The 25,228-nt window shown below is 38.8% G+C and overlaps 3 protein-coding genes across 10 annotated transcripts in view; 1 reads left to right on the top strand and 2 right to left on the bottom strand.

Moving 5' to 3' along the window:
- The window catches only part of LOC133537307 (oocyte zinc finger protein XlCOF6.1-like), a 275,459-nt gene extending 258,877 nt beyond the window's left edge, over positions 1-16,582 (bottom strand). For 3 of the 7 annotated variants that reach the window (XM_061878335.1, XM_061878333.1, XM_061878334.1), the window contains exons 1-2: positions 16,065-16,581; positions 7,230-7,448 (exon numbers count right to left, since the gene is read on the bottom strand). In XM_061878335.1, the coding sequence (XP_061734319.1) occupies positions 7,230-7,448; positions 16,065-16,239 (394 nt within the window). In that variant the 5' untranslated portion in view covers positions 16,240-16,581. Of the gene's footprint in view, positions 1-1,387; positions 3,423-7,229; positions 7,449-16,064 lie in introns of those variants that run through there. The other 4 variants (XM_061878328.1, XM_061878325.1, XM_061878330.1 and 1 more) reach the window with 4 other exon arrangements.
- LOC133537310 (oocyte zinc finger protein XlCOF22-like) overlaps positions 1-25,228 on the bottom strand; it is a 340,825-nt gene that overhangs the window by 286,683 nt on the left and 28,914 nt on the right. The gene's annotated exons all lie outside the window — the stretch shown is intronic.
- LOC133537311 (oocyte zinc finger protein XlCOF8.4-like) overlaps positions 22,989-25,228 on the top strand; it is a 75,859-nt gene continuing 73,619 nt past the window's right edge. For both annotated transcript variants that reach the window (XM_061878341.1, XM_061878343.1), the window contains exons 1-2: positions 22,989-23,393; positions 24,392-24,658. In XM_061878341.1, the coding sequence (XP_061734325.1) occupies positions 23,291-23,393; positions 24,392-24,658 (370 nt within the window). In that variant the 5' untranslated portion in view covers positions 22,989-23,290. The remainder of the gene's footprint in view (positions 23,394-24,391; positions 24,659-25,228) is intronic.

The raw sequence follows: 25,228 nt of genomic DNA, 5'->3' as shown, positions 1-25,228 counted from the left end.
TTGTCTTTCTAGTGACTGCTATTGTATTGTGGTCAGTAAAACTTCCAGGAACCAAGACTGCTTTGCAGCATTGGTCACGGACATTTGTATAAATATGATCAATGCATGTAGCTAAAATAATACTATCACTACCTACACCTATTCTCGTGGGAGGGGCAACAATATGGGACAGATTGCTGTCATGGCGTGGTCGCATCTTTATGCGAGGACTGTTCTCCCAGGAATGCAGGACTGACGGCTCCGGACGAAGGCGTGAAGGTTGGATTAGATTTATTTAATATAAATCTCCCAACTACCAAAATACAGACAGTCCGCAGCATACAGCAAACAACAAAAAGGCAAGCGTGTCTAACAAACGTACATCTTAGACTTAGCATAGGCTATGGCATGGAACAAAAACTTACTTGGAAAAGGTGTGACGCAAACAATGAAACCAGGCCGACAAACTGGCAGAGACAGGCTTAAATAAAAGTTTCTTGATTAGAGCAGGTGCGTACCGGACACACGAGGCAGGTGAACCTAATAGGTAGCCATTGTTAACTAAAACAAACAAGGGTGCACAAATACAGGAACTAATGGAGTCCAAAACTTACAGAACATAACTAAACAACACATGATCTAGACCACAGATCATGACAATTGCAAGCATTTAAAATGGATAGTCAATTATTTGTGTTTGTACGCCCCTGTCCCAGCTAGTCAACATTCATATCACCCAGTAAATAGATTTCTCTATTCCCTGTCAAACATCTCACATAACTCCTTCAGATACAAAAGCATCAGCACTAGGAGGCCTATAGACACAGCATTTCAAATGTGCAAATAGTTAAAATACCAAGCTTCGACAAAACAACAGTTGTTAACTCACAAACATCAAAAGCGATTAACTAAGTGGATAAAATTGTGGCGAAAATAGCAAACTTTAAAGTTCAAGGCGAGCTGGAGGTTAGCGGAAGGGACTGGCTAGCTAGCCACCTGGCTAAAGACACACCAAGCTCGCTGACGGTCGGTGATATGTCTTTTAGACAAACAAATACGCCTTGATCACTTTAAAATCGTCCATAAAGTCTCCATAAAAGTATCCAGCATTGGCACCCTGATTACAATCTGATATATTTGTGACTCAAAATCGGATAAAACGCCAATTTCTGCCCTCGCCAACGGAAAAGCTCTATGAATTTATGCCAAGTAAATCTCTGTAGGATGATGTACAGAATTGGCTTTTGCCTGACATTCCAAACTTTGAATGATATTGATATTGTTTTGGAGGATGTTAAAAAAATAACAACAAAAAAAAACATTAAAATGTTTTAAAACACAATAATTGAAATTTGTGTTTTATCCACAAGTGTATGTAGTAAAAACAAAACCATCCTTCCACAAACAATTCAGCCATTTCATCTATTTTTTTATATTGCATAAAGGTCTGGGGACATACATATAAAACAATCACAACACAATCATCATATTACAAAAGACAGTAATAAAGATAATTAATACAATGGATTATAGAGACCCAACAAATGATTAATAAAACTTAACATTTCAAAATTGTATAAAAGACAACTGTTCAAATTATGTAAAAAGTAAATAATAATATGCTTCCTGAAGTGGTCCAGAAGATGTTTCAGATGTGAACCAGTACATATGTATATCATATAAAGGTGATAATCTATGGGATTATTACCATTAGAAATACAAATATGTAATATTTCCATATTCCAAACTATCTCATCTATAAATGTAGAAGCATATTAAAAAAGATTGTTACACAAACAATAACATGTTATATGTGCTGATGTTGTTAGAAAGTCAAAATGAAAGTCTGGACAGTTTATTTCAAATCCTGCAGTTTCATTTGCTGCTGCTGTTCTCACCAGCACACTTGTGTTTCTTACACTGGTACTTAGAAGACAATCTTTCACCACACACACTGCAACTCAACACTTTCTCTCCCGGGTGTATTCTCATGTGTGCTACAAGGCTTGATCGTTCACCAAAGCTTCTGTTGCAGATTGAACAGGAATGTGATTTTTCACCAGTGTGTGTTGTCATGTGTACTTTCACATCTTGACTTTGTGTAAAACCTTTACCACAGGTTGAACAGGAAAAAGCCTTTTCACCAGTGTGTGTTCTCATGTGTCTTTTCAAACTTTGACTTTGTGTAAAACTTTTACCACAGGTTGAACAAGAAAAAGGTTTTTCACCAGTGTGTGTTCTCATGTGTACTTTCAAATCCTGACTTTGTGCAAAACCTTTACCACATATTGAACAAGAAAAAGTTTTTTTGCCACTGTGTGTTCTCATGTGTGCTACAAGGGTTGGTTGGTCACCAAAGCTTCTGTTGCAGATTGAACAGGAATGTGATTTATCACAAGTGTGTGTTCTCTTGTGTGCTTTCAAATTCTGACTTTGTGTAAAACCTTTACCACAGGTTGAACAGGAAAAAGCTTTTTCACCAGTGTGTGTTCTCATGTGTACTTTCAAATCCTGACTTTGTGCAAAACCTTTACCACAGATTGAACAGGAAAAAGGTTTTTCTCCAGTGTGTGTTCTCCAGTGTTTTTTCAAATCCTGACTTTGTGCAAAACTTTTACCACAGATTGAACAAGAAAATGTTTTTTCTCCAGTGTGTGTTCTCATGTGGACTTTCAAATTGTGACTTTGTGTAAAACCTTTACTACAGAGTGAACAAGAAAAAGGTTTTTCTCCAGTGTGTGTTCTCATGTGTCTTTTCAGACGACAATGGTATTGAAAGGTTTTGTGACAGTGAGAACATTTGAAGTGAGTGTTGTCAGTGTGACATGTCTTATCATCTTTAGAGTCTTCATCATCAGTGTCAGGAGAGTGTGACGTTGTGTCCTCACTATCTGATAGTGGAGCTAAGAGCTTGTCTGCTTGTGATCCTCCACAGTGGTCTCCATCAGCTTCTGTTGTCATGTGTTGTGTTGAGCTGCTGCTTGGAGGCTCCCCCCCTCCCCTCTCCTCACTTTCACCTTTCACCTCATCATCTTCACTCTTCACAGGGACACCAGTCACTGGGAACTCCTCCAACCATTTAGGCTGACTGATGCCCTCTTCCTCCTCTTCCTCTTTAATGTGCGGCGGCTCTTGGTCCTCTTCTTCCTCTTTAAAGTAAGGGTTCAGTGGGTTCTCTTGCTCCTTAAAGGGAGGGGTCAGTGGATCATCCTCTTCCTTTTTGATGTGTAAGATCAGTGGGTCCTCCGCTTGCCCTTTAATGTGAAGGGTCAGTTTAACATTATGGGTCTGTGGCGCCTCATGTTCCTCTTTAATGTGGGGGGGATGTGGCTCCTCTCCTCCCTCTTTGATGTGTTGGGAATGTGGTACCTCTTCTTCCTTGTGTATGTGGGGGTACTGTGGTTCCACCTCCTGCTCATGAGGTAGATGTTCTTCATTGAGGTCTGCGGGACAGGACAAAACAAACATTCTTCAGAAAAGTCCAGCTTTGCTCAGTCACATGAGACATTGTCCTGCACCAACATATGATCTCACAATCTCATCATTTTCCCCTCACAGCAGTCAGGGTACTTCCAGCTGACACATGAAGAAGACCTTCAGGGGAATGCCTTCCCAGGCCAACGTCCAATCCACCTTATTCATATAAAAACATCCTAAAAGTCCTTCCTGCAATCCTTAATGGTAGACGCCATACATGAAAGTGTGCTGTTCTCCCTCTGAATAAGTCATACACACACAGGAAATAATGTACCACATGCCAGCCTCCACGCAGTAGTACTAGTAAAGAGCTCCCCCTGCTGGTGGACAATAATTACTGCCATTTTCACATTTATCTTTAGAGACACGTCTGCTCTAAAAATAGCATGAGCATAGTCAACATCCATCCATCCATTGTCTACTGCTTGTCCCATTCGGGGTCACGCATGTTGGCCAAAAAAGATGACATCTGTTTTGCTTTCATTTAGATAATGTCACCACAGTTAAACTGGGAAGAAGTAATCAGATTACTGACTACTCCTTCAAAAGATAACTTGTTTACCTTATTAATAATAGTAATATTGAATTAATTTAGTGTGTTTCTAGACACTCAAATTGCGTTAGAGTGAGAACTGAGAAGACATCATTCATGCAGTCCACACATTCAATGTGGTAAGCTACATTTAATTATTATAATAATATTAAGTAGATGAAGCAATTCCTGAAAGAATTCTGTGTGAATTCTCCAATGCTGAAGTTGAACTGAAAGGTTGACAGAATGTAGTATGAATGTAAGAATAGTTTGAATGTTGAAGACTTTGAACTTCGGGAAAACCGGGATTTTTTAAAGTTCTTAAACCAACATGCTTTTTTGTCCTGACTCAGAGGAATGTTTTGACAGTGGAACGGTTGAAATGGGTTGAACAATGTGAAAGGAGTCATCGCACTAAAGAAGGTTGGAAATAAGGTTAGAAAAAAACGGGAATTCCTGTAAATTTGTTGAATGTGGAAAACTGGTTGTTTGAATTTCCAGGATGAATTGAATGTGTTGAAGGTAGAATGGTTTGAAACATGTGGGAATTGTGGAAATTTGAAACATGGATAATTCGTTTTGAATGGGGAAAATGTCCCTAAAAACCGGGAATTCCAGAAAATCCAGGAATTTCTTTTAATAAGTGTTGAAAGGGAGCACACAATTCCTGAACAAACTGAATATTTTGAAGTTGGAACGGTTTGAATCAGATGAAAAATGTGGGAGTTCTGGAACTTTTATTTTATTCCTTTCAATGGGAATTTCATGGAAATTTTGGAGAATTTCGGGGAAAGCAGGAATTTTTTGGGACATGCTAAAAAATGTGAATGTTCTGAATGAGTTGAAATGGTTGGTGTTGGAATTTTTCAAATCGGTTTAGAAATGTTGAAGTCGTAACATTTTTAATTGAGAAATGGTTTTATGGAATTTCTTTAATTTCGGGAACACTGGAAATTTTTCCAATTCAAAAACAGCTTTGTTTTCTGTCCTGATTAAAAGGATTGATTTGACGGTGGAACGGTTAAGGTGGGTTGAAAAATGTTGTAATTTCAATTTCCAGAATTAGTGGAATATGTTGAATTGTTTGAATCGGTTGAAAAATGTGTAAATGGTGTCATTTTGAAAAAAAGCTCATTCATTTTAGAGAGGACCTCCCATTGGCTCCATTGCAAGTGGACTTTTATTTACATTTATGAGTAAGAATTAGGGCTGGGCGATATATGGAATATACTCCATATATCGAGACAACCGTAATATGTCAAGTATGTAAGGCTGGGCGATACGACTAAAAAATGTATCACGATATAACTGTTTCATACCAGTCGATATTGATAATTATTGATATAAAAAAAACCCAACTGTTTTAAATAAAGACCAGGAGAAAAAAGGCTGAAATTAAATACTTTTATTTTAAATTTAACCTTTAACCTTTCAAACGATGTCAGCATTATAAATGAAAATACTGGTCGATGTGCAAAATATTGACATTAAACAAATGCTTAATCTAACAAAATGTGCAAAGTATTGTAGTTAAGAAATTAGTAGTGTACAACTCAGGCTTTGAAGCCATATTGGTAACGATATATGCAAATAAATAACAGTCAAATTAAGTAAGCAGAAACAAACATGTCTAACAGAATATTATAAACATCGGAATAAACTTGCGTCTGAACATCTGTGACAAAACAAACCTTTTACCCTCTTCAGTCATTTATGGAATAATCAAACCAACTTCAGCATATAAAAAAAATAACTCAAGCAACTACTCAACCATCGCTTCACTTTTTATTTACAATTTCCTCTCGTGCTGCCGTACTCATATTCCCATTTCGTTTCACTCCTCGTGGTCAGCTAGACGTTGTTGCTTTTTTTTATTTCCTGTTAGCATTTCCCAGAATGCCTTGCGGTTCAGGCTCGGCCGTGATAGGTCGAGAAGCCAAAGCCCTTCCTCTGCCTACACCTCCCAAAGTGCCGTGCGGTTCCAGCTGGGCCTTACTTCCTATTTTTTTTCTAACAGAACTCAATGAAATTATCGAACGTTCTATCAACCCCATTTTCTATTGATAGTGATCACATGTCTATCGCGATATATATTGTTATTGTTTTATCGCCCAGCCCTACAAGTATGTGGCAAAAGTGTTGCTACAAAAAGTAGCAGCACCGCTAATGTGTAGCATCATTTGAAAAGTCACCCGCTAAAGAATGAGGAGTCCTTGAAACTCTGCATGTCAACATCTCAGTTTGGTGCCACACCCACAAAATGCCCAAGCAACCATTTCCACATCAACCCCATATTAAAAAATTGGTCAACAACAGAAGGAGATAACGTCCGTAGGAACCTACCACATAGCGAAGGACATACACTATTTGATTTCCTATTATGCAGCCCATTTTTATTTGACAGTTATTGAAATAGCTTGTGTGACATCATGCAGAAAAGTGCACTTTATTTGTTTTAAACTATTGTAGTGGCCTTCTGTACACAAAGTGCACTGTAATTTAGTGTTGTTTTGATATTTCATCTTAGTGACATCATGCAGAAAAGTGCACTTTATTTGTTTTAAACTATTGTAGTGGCCTTCAGTACACAAAGAGCACTGTAATTTAGTGTTGTTTTGATGTCATCTTAGTGACATCATGCACAAAAGTGCACTCATAGCTTGTTTTGAAATGTCTCTGACAATCTTGCACTTTCTGTTTGGAAATGACATGAATGTTTGTGCCACTGTTTAATAACTGTTTAATAAATACACTTTTGCTAATTTGACTTAGTTGTGGTTTCCCTCTCTGCATGAAAGTTTAAAAGTAGCATATATGAATGCAGTATGAAGAAGAATGTTTGAATGTAGACACATAGAATCATCATACTGCTGTGATTATATGCATCAAGTGTTCATTCAAGGCTAAGGCAAAATATCCACATATATATGCTGTATCGTGATGTGGACTAAAAATATTGAGATATTATTAAAAGGCCATATCGCCCAGCCCAGTTAGAATGTGATTTTTTTTGTGTGAATATATCAACCGTTGTGTCTTTCATAATGATTGTGAAAAATAGAAAAAAAAACCCAAAAAGTGCAGTTCACCTCTAAATTCCAGTGATTATATTCAAGACTTGAAATGTATGAGCATGAAGTGATGAAGCCTACTTGGATGAGAGGACAAAGGTCTTGTAAGAGAAAGTGAAGAGTCCAGTTGTGATGGATTGAATGCCCTGAGAATAAAATGTTGTGCTTACTTGGACTGTGATGAAGCTGTGAGGACTCAGGTGGTTTGTCTTCATGCTCTTCAGTCTTCACAGAGACAACAGTCAGTGGAAACTTGCTGACATCAGCCTCCTCCTGCCCTACAGGACACTCTCCCTCCTGACTCATCCACACTTCCTCCTCTTCCTCTTTCATGTGGGGGGGCTGTGGATCCTCCTCTTCCTTTTTTATGTGAGGGGGCTGCTGGACATCTGTTGGGTAAATAAGTAAATAAGATAAAGAGAGAATAGAAATAGTTTTGAAGTGACACTGTTAACACAATGACATTATTTGTGTTCTTTCCTGTGTTGTGTTAAAAGTGTATAGCAAAACAACCAATAAAAACACAGGAAATACCTCCTTTTTTCCTAAAATTAATTCAAAAGTGGTACAGTGAGTACAAAAACAGACTTGGAAATTTAATGAGGGGCAATTTGAAAAGTTTTTATAAGTACGAGGCCGCATTGATTGAAGCACTCTTAACTTCACTGATGTAAAGTGGGTAAATATTGTTTTGTGTATACGGTCTATGACACCTAAACTTTATCTGTAAACTTAACCATAATATTATAATGATATTGTCATTACTATAACTAAAATATCCTGGAAATTCAAAAAATCTAATTCCAAAATCACTGCAATAACATTCATGGTATGTTTTTGTGATCATGCAAAATATTTTTTGGTGGTCATTTTGTTGGCTGGGCCAAAAGGAACTTTCACAAAAACATGTTTTACTATGTGCTGTTTTATGGAGTATCTTCATCAACAATTCCTCTTTAGGAATAGGAGACCATCTACGACAAGCTGAAGGAAAGTCAGTCACCTTAATAATTCAAGTTTTGACTACTTTAGTTATTGAAAATAATTGTTTATGTTCACTTATTGATACTTGTAAGTCAGATTTAGGAAGTGAAATTATAACTTTAATTAGATTTGTTTACAGTATAAAATGTATTTAGTGACTGTGTGGGTTTTATGTAAACATGTTGATACAGGTTTACTTCTTGGGGACTGGAACACAGATATGTCCTGAAAGGATGCACCCATTTTTAAAACCTTCACTAAGCTGTGCCACCAACATTGTCTCACTTAGCTCATTAAGCAAACTACCAGGGTGAGTGAGTCCTTTTAAACCTTCATAGACCTCCTTGTTACTTCTGACCAGTCTCAGATCACTACGAGTGGAACTACTGTATTAGGCTTAAGTGATCATTCCATCATTTTCTGTACCCATGAAGAACAGAACCGAGGCTAACGGCCACAAAACAAGAGAAGCTAGAATCCTCAAGACCTAGACTAGCAAGGCTTTCAATGACAAACTGCCGAAATAAGACTTGCCTCGGTACTTGCAAGTACACAGGTCTTTGGGTCAATTCCTAACCTCAGAAAAGTAGATAACTTCACAGTCAAAGTGGGTGACAATATAATAACAAACAAAAATGAGATTACCTATCTTGGTTGCATCGTAGAGACTAATCTCTCCAGTGAAAAAATGACTACTAAGGTAGTCAAAGAATAAACCAATTAATTCTGTTCTTACTAGTGTTGTCCCGATACCAATATTATAGTACCGGGACCTATACCAAAATGTATTTCGATACTTTTCAATACTTCTCTAAATAAATGGGACCACAAAAAAGTACATTATTGGCTTTATTTTAACAAAAAATCTTCGGGTACATTAAACATATGATTCTTATTCAAAGTTTTTCCTAAATAAAATAGTAAACATACTAGACAACTCACCCCAATAGTGATGAAGTGCTTCGAGAGGATAGTCATGTCACACATCAAGAAGACCATCCCAGACACACTGGACCCTTTACAGCAGGGGTCACCAACCTTTTTGAAACCAAGAGCTACTTCTTGGGTACTGATCAATGCGAAGGGCTTCCAGTTTGATACATTCTTAAATAAATTGCCAGAAATAGCCAATTTGCTCAAATTACCTTAAATAAATAAATCTATATATATAAAAAATGGGTATTTCCATCCATCCATTTTCTACCGCTTATTCCCTTTTGGAGTTGCGGGGGGCGCTGGCGCTTATCTCAGCTACAATCGGGCGGAAGGCGGGGTGCACCCTGGACAAGTCGCCACCTCATCGCAGGGCCAACACAATTTCTGTCTGTCATTTTGTCGTAAATGTTTTTTCTTTTTACGGATTTTTTTTTTTGTAGAGAATAAATGATGAAAAAAAAACTTAATTGAACAGTTTAAAAGAGGAGAAAACACGAAAAAAATTAAAATAAAATTTTTAAAAATAGTTTATCTTTAAAATTCAAAATTCAACCGAAAAAAATGAAGAGAAAAACTAGCTAATTTGAATCTTTTTGAAAAAATTTAAAAAAATAATTTATGGAACATCATTAGTAATTTTTCCTGATTAATATTAATTTTTGAATTTTGATGACATGTTTTCAATAGGTTAAAATCCAATCTGCACTTTGTTAGAATATATAATAAATTGGACCAAGCGATATTTCTAACAAAGACAAATCATTATTTCTTCTAAATCTTCCATAAAAAAATTTTTAAAAGTAATTCAAAATACTTTGAAATAAGATTTAAATTTGATTCTACAGATTTTGTAGATTTGCCAGAATAATTTCTTAGAATTTTAATCATAATAAGTTTGAAGAAATATTTCACTAATATACTTTGTCGAAAAAACTGAAGCTAAAATGAAGAATTATATTAAAATGTATTTATTATTCCTTACAATAAAAATAAAAAAATACTTGAACATTGATTTAAATTTACAGGAAAGAAACCGCCTTCCGCCCGATTGTAGCTGAGATAGGCGCCAGCGCCCCCCGCGACCCCGAAAGGGAATAAGCGGTAGGAAAATGGATGGATGGATGGAAGAGGAAGGTATTGAAAAGGTAAAAAGGTGAATGTGTTTAAAAATCCTAAAATCAATTTTAAGGTTGTATATTTTCTCAAAAAATTGTCTTTCTGAGAGTTATAAGAAGCAAAGTAAAAAAAATAAATGAATGTATTTAAACAAGTGAATACCAAGTCTTTAAAATATTTTCTTGGATTTTCAAATTCTGTTTGAGTTTTGTCTCTCTTAGAATTAAAAAGGTCAAGCAAAGCGAGACCAGCTTGCTAGTAAATAAATACAATTTAAAGAATAGAGGCAGCTCACTGGTAAGTGCTGCTATTTGAGCTATTTTTCGAAAAGGCCAGCGGGCGATTCATCTGGTCCTAACAGGCGACCTGGTGCCCGCGTTGGTGACCCCTGCTCTACAGTTTGCCTACCGGCAGAACCGGTCCACTGAGGATGAAGTCAACCCTGTCATCCACACCACCCTCACCCACGTAGAGGGCAAGGACACCTATGCCAGGCTATTATTCATCGACTACAGCTCTGCTTTTAACACGGTCATCCCACAAAAACTCACTGCTAAACTCCTCACTGTTGGTCTGACACCAACTCTCTGTGACTGGGTCCTGAACTTTCTCACAAACCGGCCCCAGTCAGTTAGTATCGGCAACCAGACATCAGACACAAAGGTTCTAAGCATTGGGACCCCCCAAGGCTGCGTGCTGAGCCCCCTATTGTACACCCTCTTCACACACCACTGTGTGGCCTCCCAGAACAACACCACTATCATCAAGTTAGCAGAGGATACTACGGTCGTCGGACTGATCACCGGGGGATCTGAGGCAGTGTACAGAAGGGAGGTAGCGGAACTGGTGGCCTGGTGTCAGGATAATAATCTCTCCTTGAACACAGACAAGACCAAGGAGATGATTATTGACCCATGGAGAAGGAGTGCACAGTACACACCTCTGTACATAGGGGGGACAAAGGTGGACAGGGTGAAAACCTGTAAATTCCCCGGGACCCACATCAGCGAGGACCTCACCTGGGGACACAACACCCAACAAACAATAAAGAAAGCCCAGCAGCGACTGTACTTCCTAAGAAGGCTGAGAAAATTTGGCATGCCACCAAAAATTCTCAGCAACTTCTATAGAAGTACGGTTGAGAGGGTCCTTACCAGCTCAATCACGGTCTGGTATGGAAACTGCACTGCTAAGGACAGGAAGGCACTCCAGCGAGTGATTAAAACTGCTCAGTACATATCAGGAGCAGCCTTCCCCTCACTACAGGACATGTAGTCTACCAGGGCCACCAGGAGAGCACACATCATCATCAAGGACAGTACACAGTCTCTTCAGCCTCCTACCATCAGGCAGACCATACAGGAGCCTGAAATCCAGGACTACCAGACTGACTAACAGTTTCTTCCCACAGGCCATCAGGCTTGTGAATGCTAACTTTTGAATGCTAGCTCCCTCCAACTCCCCGTTTTTACTTTTGTCTTTTTGAACAAAAGACAGCTACCTTGACCACCCCCTAACTGTGAACCATCACTGTAGACACGTTTCACCGTTGATCACTAAAGACACTTTAACTGCTGCTGTGACCCAAGGTCACCTCCATATTTATACTGTTGACTGTCAATCAGAATGTGCAATAATGTTATGTTACTTACTGTGCATTGTATATACATTTTTATTTTTTATTTTTAGCTAAGTACCGTGTGACTTGTTGAAGGGTGGACTAGCAAAGTAAGATTTTCATTGTACGGCAAACTGTGTGTTTAACTGTGCATATGACAATAAACAATCTTGAATAAAAAAGTGATTTGATGTAATATTTTGATATTTACACATCGCATATTTACACACACGCATTTTACTAGAATACCCTTATGAGCATTACATATATCAATATCAAGTACCTACTGTACTGTTTACTTGTTGAAATACCCTTTTTAGAGCAAATATCTACCCAAATGGCCACTTTGTTGCTGCCAAAAATGTATTTTAAGTAATATTTTGATATTGACACATCTCATCTCTGCATATTTTACTAGAATACTCTTATGGACATTACATATATATATAAAGTACCTACTGTACTGTATACTTGTAGAAATACCTTTTACAAAGCTAAAATATACCAAAACAACCACTCTGCTGCTGCCAAAATTTGATTTCAAGTAATATTTTGATACTGACAAATCTCATCTCTGCATAGTTTACTAAAATACCCTTATGAGCATTACATGTATCAAAATCAAGTACCTACTGTACCGTTTACTTGTTGAAATACCATTTTTAGAGCAAATATCTACCCAAATGGCCACTTTACTGCTGCCAAAAATGTATTTTAAGTAATATTTTGATACTGACACATCTCATCTCTGCATATTTTACTAAATACTCTTATGGGCATGACATATATATAAATCAATTACCTACTGTATACTTGTAGAAATACCCTTTACAAAGCTAAAATATACCAAAACAACCACTTTACTGCTGCCAAAAATTGATTTCAAGTAATATTTTGATATTTACACATCTCATCTCGGCATATTGTACTGGAATACCCTTATGGGCATTACACATGTATAAACCTAGTACCTACTGTACTGTTTACTTGTTGAAATACCCCATTTAGAGCTAAAAACTACCCAATTTGCTACTTTACTGCGACCAATAATCGATTCCAGATAATATCAACAATAATAACAAAATTGTCAGAATAATTGTATATAAGTTATAAAACAACTTTGTTTTCCATTGAATTCAGGTCCCCTGCGAGAAGACCAAAACTGTCTTTCATCTTATCAAACAAAAGGCTTGTAAAACTCCACTATCTGCAATGGGATGCAACATGGAGGTGTCGGTTTCTTTGATCTATTGACAGCCACAGGAGACCTTTTCTTGACCCGAGATCTACAAAGCGGAGAGGGAGCAGACCTGACGCAGCACAAGGCACCTTTTCTTTTAACGGTTTATGATCGAGTGCGACAGCCATTTACGACCCCCCTCCCTTTAGAAACATCTGCAGCTATGTAATCAGAAAAGCCCCAAAGGAAAGAGGACGCGTGGAACTCCCTCGTCAGAGCGTGGTGGGAAACTGTACGAAGTTGCAGCCAAGACGTTTCTCCTCATGAGCTAAATTGAATCCTGTCTGTGTTTGATTTCTTTGCTCCTTGTCTTGTTTAATAGATGTCATCGGCAAAAATGTCAAAGCATATCTCTGAAACACAATATTATACCTTCTGAAAACGATAGCAAGAATATACCTACAAATTTCAGAAAACGTCACGAGCAAACACTTTGTTTAAAAAGTTTTTACTGCCTTTTTAGCCCTTTCCTCATCGCAGCCACCCCCTCGTCTTCTCCCCCCCAGCCATGGTTGCAACCCCCTACTCCTCCACCAGACATTAGTCATCTTTGTGGACCAGGTCAGAGGTCAACTGAGGAAGCTGCATCCTAGAAACTATCTGGTGCGCACCAGAATCTATCTAGTGTGCACTATGTAATATTTAAGTACAGTCTTTTATTTTCCAATCAATTCATTTTGTAACATGAATTGATTAACGTGGACCCCGACTTAAACAAGTTGAAAAACTTATTTGGGTGTTCAATTGTACGGAATATGTACCGAACTGTGCAATCTACTAATAAAAGTATCAATCAATCATTCAATCAATTCCTACATGCAAACACAGTGTTACTGTTCAAACTGTGTGTAATGCAACAGTATTTAAAATTATTAAATATACTCGTTAAATAATGTGTCCTCCTTGTTTTTAATGAATAATTAAGGCCTACTATGCTACTGTATTTTAATGCTGTTCATGATGGTGGTACTTGGAAATCCAAGTATTTTCTGAGGTGGTACTTGGTTAAAAAAGTTTGACAACTACTGACGTAATGACATTGTAAACTAAATTGGCAGACACCTTTTTGTTTTACCTAAACGGCGTCTGCTCATACATCGCGCTTCCAACGAGATCCCGTCACCCCCCGAGTAAAAAGGTTCCACAACTGTTCACGTTTTACCATCTCATCTTATTTTCCATCATGTGAATGTTGGAAGTGGAACTAAATATGATCTCTGAGAGGGGTACACATTATTACCAAAGCAGGGCCCCCGTCCACATATACCAGCGTTTCTCAAAGTGTGGGGCGGGCCCCACCTGTGGGGAATAGAGACATGACAGGTGGGGCGCGAGGAACGGGAGGGAATTTCACTTAAAAACATTTTTTCATTATTATATTCTTGCGGCGGCAATGACCAAGAAGAGCGCGGAGTTGGAATATAATTACATCACTTTATGTACATATTTATATCATATTTACATAATATGTAACTACAAGCTCCATTCACAGACAGAGTCCCACTGCTTTTATGAGCGGTCAAGCGAGTCAAAAGCCGAAAATGTTTTTTTATTTTTTATTTGTGGCGGCCGTAATTCTTTCGTGGCGAGCCGCCACAAATAAATGAATGTGTGGGAAACCCTGACATGAATGTTACTTGATGTTCAATACATTTGAAAATGTTAAGCTTGGCATTAGTGAATTATATTTATATAGCGCTTTTCTCTAGTGACACACATAGTGAAACCCAATATCTAAGTTACATTTAAACCAGTGTGGGTGGCACTGGGAGCAGGTGGGTAAAGTGTCTTGCCCAAGGACACAACGGCAGTGACTAGGATGGCGGAAGCGGGAATCGAACCTGCAACCCTCAAGTTGCTGGCACGGCTGCTCTACCAACCGAGCTATGCCGCCCCATTAGCGTTCTGTTGTGGCGATGGGGGCAGGTGGGGCTTGAAAACTCCCCCTTGTCCAAAGTGGGGGATGACAAAAAAAGTTTGAGAACCACTGACGTATACAATACTACTACATATCTGATGAAAAACAACATTATTTTTGTTTTTTTAATTATAAGTGTGCCAAATCACCTCTATTTGGACATTATCTAATGCAGGGGTGTCCAAAGTGCGGCCCGGGGGACATTTGCGGCCCGCAGCTAATCGTTTACCCACCCGCCACACATTCTGCAAAAATTGCAAAATTGATAGTATTGCAAAAATTCAAAAACACATTTAAAAAAAGTGGAATGAGGTGAAATATAATGAGAAAACGTGGCAATGTTGACACAAAGCTGCCATGCAGGCAGTTTTTTTTTTCCTTGTGTCTTTATTTGTTTTTTTTTTCCATGTTTTATGTAGAAAAATATTGCATATGTTGTGTGGTTGCCATATAAAAAGATCAAAATTCGGACAAAAGAACATAAAATAAACAAAATAATAGTTCAAACTTAAAATCGACAGATATATCCGAAGTTTATCTTTATATTTAAGTGTTAAAAGTAAAAAAAAAAAATCTAATAAAAATGAATCACTTTATGAGTGGGGAACCTTTCGGATCTCAAATATATTTAGTAGGATTTTATTTAACTTTTCACTGTGATTACTCAAAAATATTAAATAATTAAAATCAATGATGTCCTGCATTATTGATCTTTGAGGGCTTGAATTGCTAAATAAAGGAACTCTCCTGAAGGAATCAATAAAGTACTATCTATCTATCTAAATACTGCATATTTCAGTTTTACGATGAAAAAACAAGTTGTCTTTGACTGAAAAGGCACAAAACCTTATTTGTTTTACTTTATATCAACCTCAAGTTGATATAGAGATTTACTGTAAGCATTAAATAAAAAAATAATAATAATAATTTGACCTTTTTTTTAACATTTTAGTGATTGAGACCCTCTATGCTCCGCAGGAGCCCAAAGTATTAAAAAAAATCCATATATTTTGTTATGGTTTGAAAATGAAAATTATCAAAATGGCCCCTGCATGCTTACATTTTTCCGTGTTCGGCCCTCTGTGGAAAAAGTTTGGACACCCCTGATCTAATGGAAATGACTGCTGCAAACACGTCATGTTCATGATGAAATATAAAGTTAGTAAAAATGTGAGAGTAAGAAGTAAACAAACCTGTTCTGTGTAACACAACTTGAGGTTTCTTGAAAACAGCTTCCAATAGTTGACGTAGTCTCTCGTTCTCTTCTTTTGTCCGAGAAAGTTCCTCTTTGTACTCTGCTATCGTTCTTTCACACATTTTCACACAACAAAGTTCTTCCTCATACTTTGCTATCGTTCTTTCGCACATTTTCACACAATCACAACACTTTACACTCACACTTGATCTTAACTAAGCGATGTGTTGATCAAATCCGCGTCTCTTTGTTAGCGGCTAACAAGCTAAGCTAACTAGCATGCTAAGCTAATTGGCGCACTCAAACAACTATCAAGCTAAGCGGGCCTAATAATCTCCAAATTTGGCTGAGACGAGTGGAGTTTACCCTGACACGGAAGATGAATAAAGTGTAGTTAGTAGCAATGTGAGGAGATGTGCCGAGGCTTAGAAGCGTGTGTGGAGAAAAGGAGGACTTTGCCGCAAAGCGCATGTCTTCCAAGCATGCGTCCGTAGGGGCGGGGCCAAAGAGTCATAGTTGTGATGTTTTGGGCTAGGGAGTATAAGAACTACACTACCCAGCATGCAACAGTAGTGACGAACATGCGCGGTAGCCCCGTGAAGTGGTGTCGTATGTCGCCATGCAGACAGCTAGAATGTGGTTATGAGCACGCTGTGTGAGTCAACGTTGAACACGCCTCGTCTGCATTTATTACAATTAGACAGACAATACAATAAATGCATTAAAAACAGTACTAGTTAATTATTCTCATACATACATGATTTAAAGTAAAATACGGTTTATATATTTGAAATATCATTTTTGATTGATTGATTGATTGATACTTTTATTAGTAGATTGCACAGTACAGTACATATTCCGTACAATTGACCACTAAATGGTAACACCCCATTAAGTTTTTCAACTTGTTTAAGTCGGGGTCCACGTTAATCAATTCATGGTACAAATATATACTATCAGCATAATACAGTCATCACACATGTTAATCATCATAGTATATACATTGAATTATTTACATTATTTACAATCCAGGGTGTGGGATGAGGAGCTTTGGTTGATATCAGTACTTCAGTCATCAACAATTGCATCAACAGAGAAATGTGGACATTGAAACAGTGTAGGTCTTACTAAGTAGGATATGTACATCCAGCGGAGAACATAGTGAGTTCAGATAGCATAAGAACAAGTATGTACATTAGAACAGTGGTCCCCAACCACCGGGCCGCGGAAGAATTTTTTATAAAAAAAAAATAATAATAATAATGTTTTTTTGTATTTTTTTTTAAAATCAACATAAAAACATAATATACACTTACAACTAGTGCACCAACCACAAAAAACTCCCTTTTTCATGACAAAAACGTCCCTTTTTCATGACAAAGAAGAAAAAAAAAAAAAGAAAAAAAAAAGGTTTGTCCCGGTGGGATTTCTCCATCAGTTGCTTGTCACTCCTGACAGCTCTTTCCGCAAGTCCATTCGACTTGGGAAACTCTGGGCTACTGGTGGTGTGGATGAAGTCCCGCTCCTCAGCATATTTCCTGAATTGCTCACACTTGTACTGTCTTACATTATCAGATAGCAGTGTGTGTGGTGTACCGTGCAATGAAAAATTTTATTTTCATTTTGGAAATTACAACTGTCGCTGTGATGTTTTGTAGAAGGTCAATTTCAAACCATCCAGAATATGAATCCACTATCACCTGGTAGTGTTGTCCACGTCATTCAAAAATGTCTGTAACAACTGTGGACCACGGAAGGTCTGGAACTGGATGAAGATGAAGTGGTTCTTTCTGCTGATGTGGTTTTGTGCTGCTGCACACTGTGCAAAAAAGTAGTTCTTTAGTGATGTCTCGTGACATTGATGGCCAAAAGATGATACCTCTTGCTCTGCGTTTGGTTGCTTCAATGCCTGGGTGACCTTTGTGTACAATATTAATGTACTCTTTTGTAGTGACGTTGGAATGACTGCTTTCTGCCCTTTCATGACAATTCCATCTTCCACAGTGAGTTCGTCTCTGTAGGGGAAGAAAACTTCAATGGCAGGCTGCAGCTGAGTCTTTCTGGCAAGCCATCCATGCTGGATAACTACACTGAGTGTGCATTACTTCAACCTCCTCCATGTGCTTCTTGAGCTCTTCCAGGCGGGCTGTAGAAATGTAGCTCACAGACATGATGTCGAAAGAACTACTATCAGATGGGCTCTCACTGTCTGTTGCATTAGGGGCTCTTGAAAGAGTGTCAGCCAAGTACATGTGCTTTCCTTTTTTGTAGATTAGGCTTATGTCATAGCTTTGCAAGCGTAGCAGCATCCGCTGAAGACGGGCCGGGGCATTGTGAATTGGTTTCTTCAAGATAGTCCCCAACAGTTGGTGGTCAGTTTCTACTATGGTGGCCTTGCCATACACATAGTCTCTGAACTTGGTGCATGCAAACACAACAGCTAGAAGCTCCTTCTCAATTTGAGCGTATTGAGTTTCTGTTTCTGTAAGGGCACGGGATGCAAAGGCTACTGGCCTTCCATTTTGCATGAGGCAGCTCCTAGTCCAAAGCATGACGCCTCACAGGTCAGCCTGACTGGCTCTTTGACAGTGTAGTAGGCCAATACTGGTGGAAAGGAGAGACATGCTTTCAGGCGGTCGAAAGCATCTTGGTGTTGCTGGAACCAGCACCATGCGGTCTCTTTGTGAGTCAGCTTCCTCAGTGGCGTTGCGATGTCACTGAGGTTTGGAATGTGCTTGCCAAGATAGTTAACCATTCCCAGGAAACGGTGAAGTGAAGTGACATCTGTGGGAAATGACATGTCTGTGATAGCAGCAGTTTTGGAGGGGTCAACTTTCAGACCTTTACTTGTGAAGATATGACCAACGTAGCATACTTGGTCAAGTCGAAATTTGCATTTCTGCATGTTGAGTTTGAGGTTTATTTCCTTCACACGTTCAAGCACCTTTTTTGGCCTCCGATGATGATGTCATCGACAATGACTGAGCATGGATATCCAGCAAAGAGCTGATCCATTGTGCGCTGGAATACTCCGCTTGCTGAGTTAATGCCGAAAGGCATGCGAAGGAATCTGTAACGTCCAAAAGGAGTACTGAATGTTGTCTTCATTGAGGACTTCTTGTCCAGGCGGATCTGCCAGAATGAATTTTTTGCATCTAGCACTGAAAACATTTGTGCTGCTACCTCCTCCACACTTCTCATGGGGTGGTGGGGCCGTTTTAGTGCTTCATTTAAAGGCCTACTGAAAGCCACTACTACCCACCACGCAGTCTGATAGTTTATATATCAATGATGAAATATTAACATTGCAACACATGCCAATACGGCCTTTTTGGTTTACTAAATTGCAATTTTAAATTTCCCGGGAGTTTCGTCTTCGAAACGTTGTGTAATGATGACGTGTACGCAAGACGTCACAGGTTTTTAGGAAGTATGAGCGCTGCACACACACACAGCTAAAAGTCGTCTGCTTTTACGGCATAATTATACAGTTTTTTTGGACATCTGTGTTGCTGAATCTTTTGCAATTTGTTCAATTAATATTGGAGAAGTCACAGTAGAAAGATGGAGTTGGGAAGCTTTAGCCTTTAGCCACACAAACACACAGTGATTCCTTGTTTAAAATTCCTGGAGCTGAAACTTTCCTATGGATCAGAGCGCGGTCAAGAGAACATGGATCCCGACCACATGTCAACCAGCAGGTTTCGGTGAGAAAATTGTGGTTAAAAAGATAGTTCTTACCGGAGAAAAGCTGAGCTTGTGCCATCCATAGCTGCCGTCGACTCCCCTGAGACACTGCGCATCAAGACAGTCGTGGAGACACCCTTCGGACTATCAGGTACTATTAAACTCACTAACACACTAGCAACACAATAGAAAGATAAGGGATTTCCCAGAATTAACCTAGTAAATGTGTCTAAAAATATCGGAATCCGTCCCAATGCAATCGCGTTTTTTTTTAAAACTTTTTTTTAAATTATTTTTTCTAGTCCGTCGCTATCAATATCCTCAAACACGAATCTTTCATCCTCGCTCAAATTAATGGGGAAATTGTCGTTTTCTCGGTCCGAATAGCACTTTTTGTTGGAGGCTCCCATTAAAAACAATGTGAAGATGTGAGGAGCCATCAAACATGTGACGTCATCGTCTGCGACTTCCGGTAGAGGCAGAGCTTTTCTCTTAGCACCGACAGTTGCGAAATTTATCGTGGATGTTCTCTACTAAATCCTTTCAGCAAAAATATAGCAGTGTCGCGAAATGATCAAGTATGACACATAGATTGGACCTGCTATCCCCGTTTAAATAAGAAAATCTCATTTCAGTAGGCCTTTAAATCTTTGGGGTTGATGCACAATCTGATTTCTGATTTGACTTTTGTGTGCCCAGCGACCATGGATGACACCCAAGCTGTTGGTTCGGTGACTGAAGTAATAACGTCTATGCTTTCCATGCGTTTAAGTTCAGCTTTCACACAGTCTTGCATCGCTACTGGGATGCGGTGGGCCGGCCTAACAACTGGCGGCACATTGGGGTCCACTGTCATTGTGTAAACAACTGGTAGTTCTCCGAGCTCTTCACTGAAAATATCTTGGTATTGTGTGAGGATCCGTGCGCTGAACTCTCCAGTGTTCTCTGTGGTGACATGGTGCACATCGGGACTCAACTCGACTAGCCCCGTACGCAGGCATGCACGGAAGCCCAACAGTGATGTCACATTCTATCCACTGTGAAAAATGGCAGTAAGTGGCGCTGTCCCTTTAAAAAGCATGTCAGCATAGCTTCACCTTGTGTCTCGATTTTGGCTCCTCCGTAAGCCACCAAATTTGTGCTTCTGTGTTGTTTGGTGAGTTTCACGCCGCTGTTTACTCTATTGAAAGTCTTCAGTGACATTACATTGCATTTAGCACCTGTATCCACTTTCATTTTGGTTGGCATGTCGTTTATGCACACTGTGACAAATCCTTCATCTTGGTCTCTTTGTTGTGGATTTACAGAGTCAATGCAATTTTCTATTTCCAAGCCATCCACGTAGAATGTGTCATTTTCACTTTGGCTGTGTTGATCCACTGTCACATCATGCACAGACTGTCCATAGCACTTGTTTGTGGTAAACTTGGACTGACTCTGTGGCTTTGACTTGCAGCATTTTTTGTACAGATTTTGTTTCTTGCAGCTGTTTTCATGTTGTAATTCTCGAACACACCACCAGGGTGTGCACATCGAGGAGTCAGTTACTACCACCCTCTCATGCAGTGCGTATGTACAATTACTGTCCCGCTGAAGTCTTAATTAAAGCCAACTTATTCATGCAGCTCGGCACAGTTCTTCCTACGGGTAACCACAAACAACAACAAAACAGTAATTTCACCAAATGATCTACACTGTCCATTTTAAATTTTCAAAACAAAGACATACAACTTATTTTCGTAAAAATATTCAAATATTTAACAATGTATTGAAACAACAGTAGCATAAGGAAAGAAAAAAAGAAACACAATAAATATTACACTTATGATATTATTTTTGTTTTTGATGATCATTTGTTTTCATAATGTATTTTAGAATGTGGGAGGTTTTCATGTCCTCTTTAAATTTCAATTGGCATTACATATATTATATCTATACATCTATATCTGGCAGCACGGTGGAAGAGGGGTTAGTGCGTCTGTGTCACAATACGAAAGTCCTGAGTAGTCAGGGTTCAATCCCGGGCTCGGGATTTTTCTGTGTGGAGTTTGCATGTCCTCCCCGTGAATGTGTGGGTTCCCTCCAGGTACTCCGGCTTCCTCCCACTTCAGAAGACATGCACCTGGGGATAGGCCCCTCCCACCTCCAAAGACATGCACCTGGGGATAGGCCCCTCCCACCTCCAAAGACACGCACCTGGGGATAGGTTGATTGGCAACACTAAATGGTCCCTAGTGTGTGAATGTCAGTGTGAATGTTGTCTGTCCATCTGTGTTGGTCCTGCGATGAGGTGGCGACTTGTCCAGGGTGTACTCCGCCTTCCGCCCGATTGTAGCTGAGATAGGCACCAGCCCCCGCCCCACTCCCCTCCCAACCCCACCCCCCCACGACACCAAAAGGGAATAAGCGGTAGAAAACGGATAGATAGATAGATAGATGGATATGATATATATAATGCCACCCTCGGGCAGACGCTATAGGGTGCTAAAAGCTGGCAAAAATTCACTAAAAATCAGCTTTTACCCAAGAGCCATAGTAGCATAATATGTCCTTCATGTCCTCATGTGTCATGTTTTTAATTTGTTTCTATTTTTCCGGACTATAATAAGCAATAATGTTATATGCATGTGTGTATATATATTCATATGCATGCATGTATGCATCTGTGTGGATATATATACATATATAGATACATCTCTTATTTCTATCTACCTTTTTTTTGTACTATTTATATTACCATATTGTACATGCACCTTAGTGGATCTGCTCCAATTTTGTTATTCTTTGAACCTGTTCACTGCAATAATGACAATAAAACTATTTTCTATTCTATTCTATTCTATTCTATCCAAAGGAAATTTAAAAAGAACATGAAAACCTCCCACATTCTAAAATACATTATAAAAACGATTAACATCAAAAACGAAAATAATATCATGAGTGTAATATTTATTTTGTTTCTTTTTTGTCTTTCCTTATGCTACTGTTGTTTGAATACATTTTTAAATATTTAAATATATTTACGGAAATAAGTTGTATGTCTTTGTTGTGAAAATTTGAAATGGAAATTTTTTCTTTTATTTTCATAATAAGTAAATAGTATATAATAAAATATTTTTACCGTGAGTGGAAAGCTAGTTTTACCTATTTTTCTCGCGAGATTTGGAAAATAGCTGCTTACTTGTTTCTCTCGCGAGATCTGACAACACTGCGCGCGAATCAAACACGGCGAGAATAAAGCAAGATGGCGTCTGACGGTGAAGACGTTATTGCAGTCGTCACAGTTCAGTGTTCTTAATCTGTGCCTCCATGTACACATATATGTCCTTTATTACACTCTAGTAAATAGAGTAAACATCGTTAATAACTGTTTGCATCCGGTTGTATTAGTCTGAGCGCACTTTGATGCTTCTCGAGCTAGCTTAGCCTGCTAGTTAGCTTAGCTTGTTAGCTGCTAACAAAGAGAGGCGGAAGTGATCAAAACACATCACTAAGTAGAGATCAAGTGTGAGTGTAAAGTGTTGTGATTGTGTGAAAATGTGCCAAAGAACCATAGCAGAGTACGAGGAGGAACTTTATCCAACAAAAGAGGAGAAGGAGCGACAACATGAAAAACATCAAGTTGTGTTACACAGAACAGGTTTGTTTACTTCTTACTCTCACATCTTTAATAACTTTATATTTCATTATTAACACTATTCTTCAATAAATTGTCTGTAGGAAGATGAATTGTTATGTGAGGATGATGCACTGATTGTTTTACATTGTTCATAAAAACGAGACAGTGCCAGACACACAATATTTATGAGAGGTTGATGTTTGTAACAATGTGTATCAACATGTTTACACAAAACTCACACAGTCACCGGGGGAATATTCCAGAGAGCAGGTTAAGTGCAAAGTCCTGAGTATGTAAAGCTCGAGAGTTTTACCTCCAAAAATAAGAAAGGTAAGACAAAGTCAGAGTCAGTCACCATGGTTACTGACGCTGTTAACCTAGCCTGCTAGCTGGCAGGTTTGACAAGTTATATATGTGTGTCAAAGCATACTGACCTGTTATTTCCTTCATGTCGGTGCACCCTCCCTGAGATTGGTAGGTTGTGAGTTCGAACCCCAACCCAGTCATACCAAATACTATACAAATGGGACCCTTACTTCTCTGCCTTGCACTCAGCATCAAGGGTTTTAATTGGGGTTTAATCACCATAAAAGTTATTCCCGGGCGTGGCCACCGCTGCTGCTCACTGCTCCCCTCACCTCCCAGGGTGTGATCAAGGGTGATGGGCCAAATGCAGGAAATAATCTCCCCACACCTAGTGTGTGTGTGACAATCATTGGTACTTTAACGTTTAACGTGTCTGTGATTGTCAAAAAAACAAAGCCTGATCTAAAGATGACATCTTGATCTCATACCATCTCAAACCAATTGGCCGTTCATTATTAAGTGAAATGTTTTATAGTCGCTTAAATTTGTCTTTAACCAAGCAACACTGTTTTATTCAGTTACTCAACTAATCGGAAACATTTCCAGTAGAACACTTGATTAATAACATTTTCAATAGCCACAGCCCTATATTTCATGTACAATTTAATATTTAGCATGTAGAAGTTAAAATGTGTTTTGTTTGTGTCCTGTAGACATCCATCAGCTGATTGGACACCAAGAAGAATGTCTCCCTCATCTGCAGGGGGACAGTTTCACTTTAGAGTATCCACAGCTCTCAAATTTTAAAGGGGACAAAGATGAGCCACAGCCCTCTTATTTCAAAGAGGAAGAGGAGGGAGAGTGTCCTGTAGGGCAGGAGGAGGCTGATGTCAGCAAGTTTCCACTGACTGTTGTCTCTGTGAAGACTGAAGAGCATGAAGACAAACCACCTGAGTCCTCACAGCTTCATCACAGTCCAAGTAAGCACAACATCCACATATCATCTAATACAATGTTTGTGACACATGTTCATCCGGGGGACACATTTAGGACTAAAGATGAAGATATGTTTGCTATTTAACACCACCATTTAAAAATGAATGCTCATCAATCATCAACAGTGTAATTGCTGGGGTGTAACCATGTGACCTAGAGGCCGTCCTCCTTACCTCACGTGGTCAAATGAAGGCAAACATTCAATATGGCTACTGTTTATTTACCTTTAGCAGCACATATGTCAGCATATTTCAAAGGTTTAGTGGTGAAGATAAGAGATGTACACCAAGTACCATTTTTTTAGTACTGGTTCCTAATTATGTTGTCCATGAGGACCGTGAAGATTCTGGACTAACGGCACAACTATTTGTATTTTTAATTCCAGCTGACTGACATAACTATGATACATTTTCACATTGAGTTCAGCTGCCGCTGCTACACATTACAATCAGCTTTGAATGATGACAAATAAGGAAGCAACTACGCGCAAAAGTTTGATGTGTGTGTTATTGAGAAGAAGATGACATAACTGCATTTCACCTTGCACTGCACAC

This window comes from Nerophis ophidion, linkage group LG18, assembly GCF_033978795.1.
Source record: "Nerophis ophidion isolate RoL-2023_Sa linkage group LG18, RoL_Noph_v1.0, whole genome shotgun sequence".
Lineage (NCBI taxonomy): Eukaryota > Metazoa > Chordata > Actinopteri > Syngnathiformes > Syngnathidae > Nerophis > Nerophis ophidion.
Note: the sequence above shows the minus strand (reverse complement) of the source record. Positions and strands in the feature narration are given on the sequence as shown.